The sequence below is a fragment of the Ceratina calcarata genome, unplaced genomic scaffold (genome assembly GCF_001652005.2).
Source record: "Ceratina calcarata isolate Rehan_Ccalc_2016 unplaced genomic scaffold, ASM165200v1 scaffold2575, whole genome shotgun sequence".
Lineage (NCBI taxonomy): Eukaryota > Metazoa > Arthropoda > Insecta > Hymenoptera > Apidae > Ceratina > Ceratina calcarata.
In genome coordinates, this window is record NW_017147841.1 from 1,825 (window position 1) to 2,898 (window position 1,074).

General features: G+C 35.1%; 1 protein-coding gene across 2 annotated transcripts; it reads right to left on the reverse strand.

The window, feature by feature from the left end:
* Nucleotides 1–6: 6 nt before the first annotated feature.
* LOC108623261 (uncharacterized) lies at nt 7–1,074 on the reverse strand. Of its 2 annotated transcripts, XM_026812113.1 has the most exons (3): nt 1,050–1,074; nt 733–986; nt 7–625 (listed from the first exon to the last, which is right to left on the reverse strand). In XM_026812113.1, the coding sequence occupies exons 2-3, from the start codon at nt 774–776 to the stop codon at nt 16–18; spliced, it is 654 nt and encodes a 217-aa protein (XP_026667914.1). In that variant the 5' UTR covers nt 777–986; nt 1,050–1,074; the 3' UTR covers nt 7–15. The 2 variants fall into 2 exon arrangements, with proteins under 2 accessions (XP_026667914.1, XP_017877135.1); XM_018021646.2 differs by lacking the exon at nt 1,050–1,074 and having other exon boundaries at nt 733–1,029.

The window sequence follows — 1,074 nt, forward strand, 5'->3', positions numbered from 1 at the left end:
ATTTTAGCTTGTACGTTAATGAATATGCTGGGTGCTTAATAGCATGTTAGCCAAATGATTCATATGTATGTTAAGGGATTCTATTTTCTCAAACAGTAATTCCAAGTTTTTCTCTAATTTCTCTATTCGACTGTGGAAGTTATAAGTCGTGCTTTGGCTAAATGCTACATGTTGAGGGCTATTGGTGGTCTGCGCTTTTAAGAGGCTAGCACGATTTTTAGTTGTGTTTAGAAGCGTGTCTTGTTTTGGTGTTTTAAGTGTATTAGCAAACGATATTCCATCTTTGACGAAGGCAGGATTATTTATCACTCTAGCAACTTCTGATTTAGCGCGTTCATTTTGTGCTTTCAGGTTCATTTTATATTCTTTAAATTTAGAACATCTCCTATAAGACGCCGGGTGGCCTTCGGTTTTACAATTTACACAAAAGGGTATTTTATTTGAATTGTTATCTATACCTAGCGATATCTGACACTCTCCTGGCTTATGAAGTTCTTTGCATTTAACGCATCTGTAACCCATATTGCAATTGCTCGCAACATGGCCATATCTTTGACACCTCTTACATTGTACATCGCCTTTCCTTATTAATTTTTCCCATGTCACCGCAAGGTGGCCTACGTACCTAATTTCAGAGAGTTTTTTTAAATCACTTTTCGGATCTATTTGAATTAAAAAGATTGGTAATATTTTGTTCTCTTTGATTGAATTTGATGTTTTGAACCGACTTACTTTGGTGAAGAGGAGATTTTCACAAGAATTTTTCTGTAACTCATCTGCTACCTCGACTTCTGTGAAGGATTGAGTCAGTCCTTTAAGAAGGTAAGTATGACTTTTTAATTCTTTTGGCGTAAACGTGTAGAAATTTGTCTTGGCCTCCTTGAGAATATCCCTTATTTCACCAAAGTCAGCTATTGAACCTACTTTGATTACATGCTTCGCAGAATTAATACGTTTAATATGAAAATCGATTTTTTTTGTTTTTTCTGAAATTAATTTAATAGTATCTTTCGGATCCTGGTATAAAATATTTATAGGTGGTGGCTTACCTATAGGGATTGACTCGCAACTTCT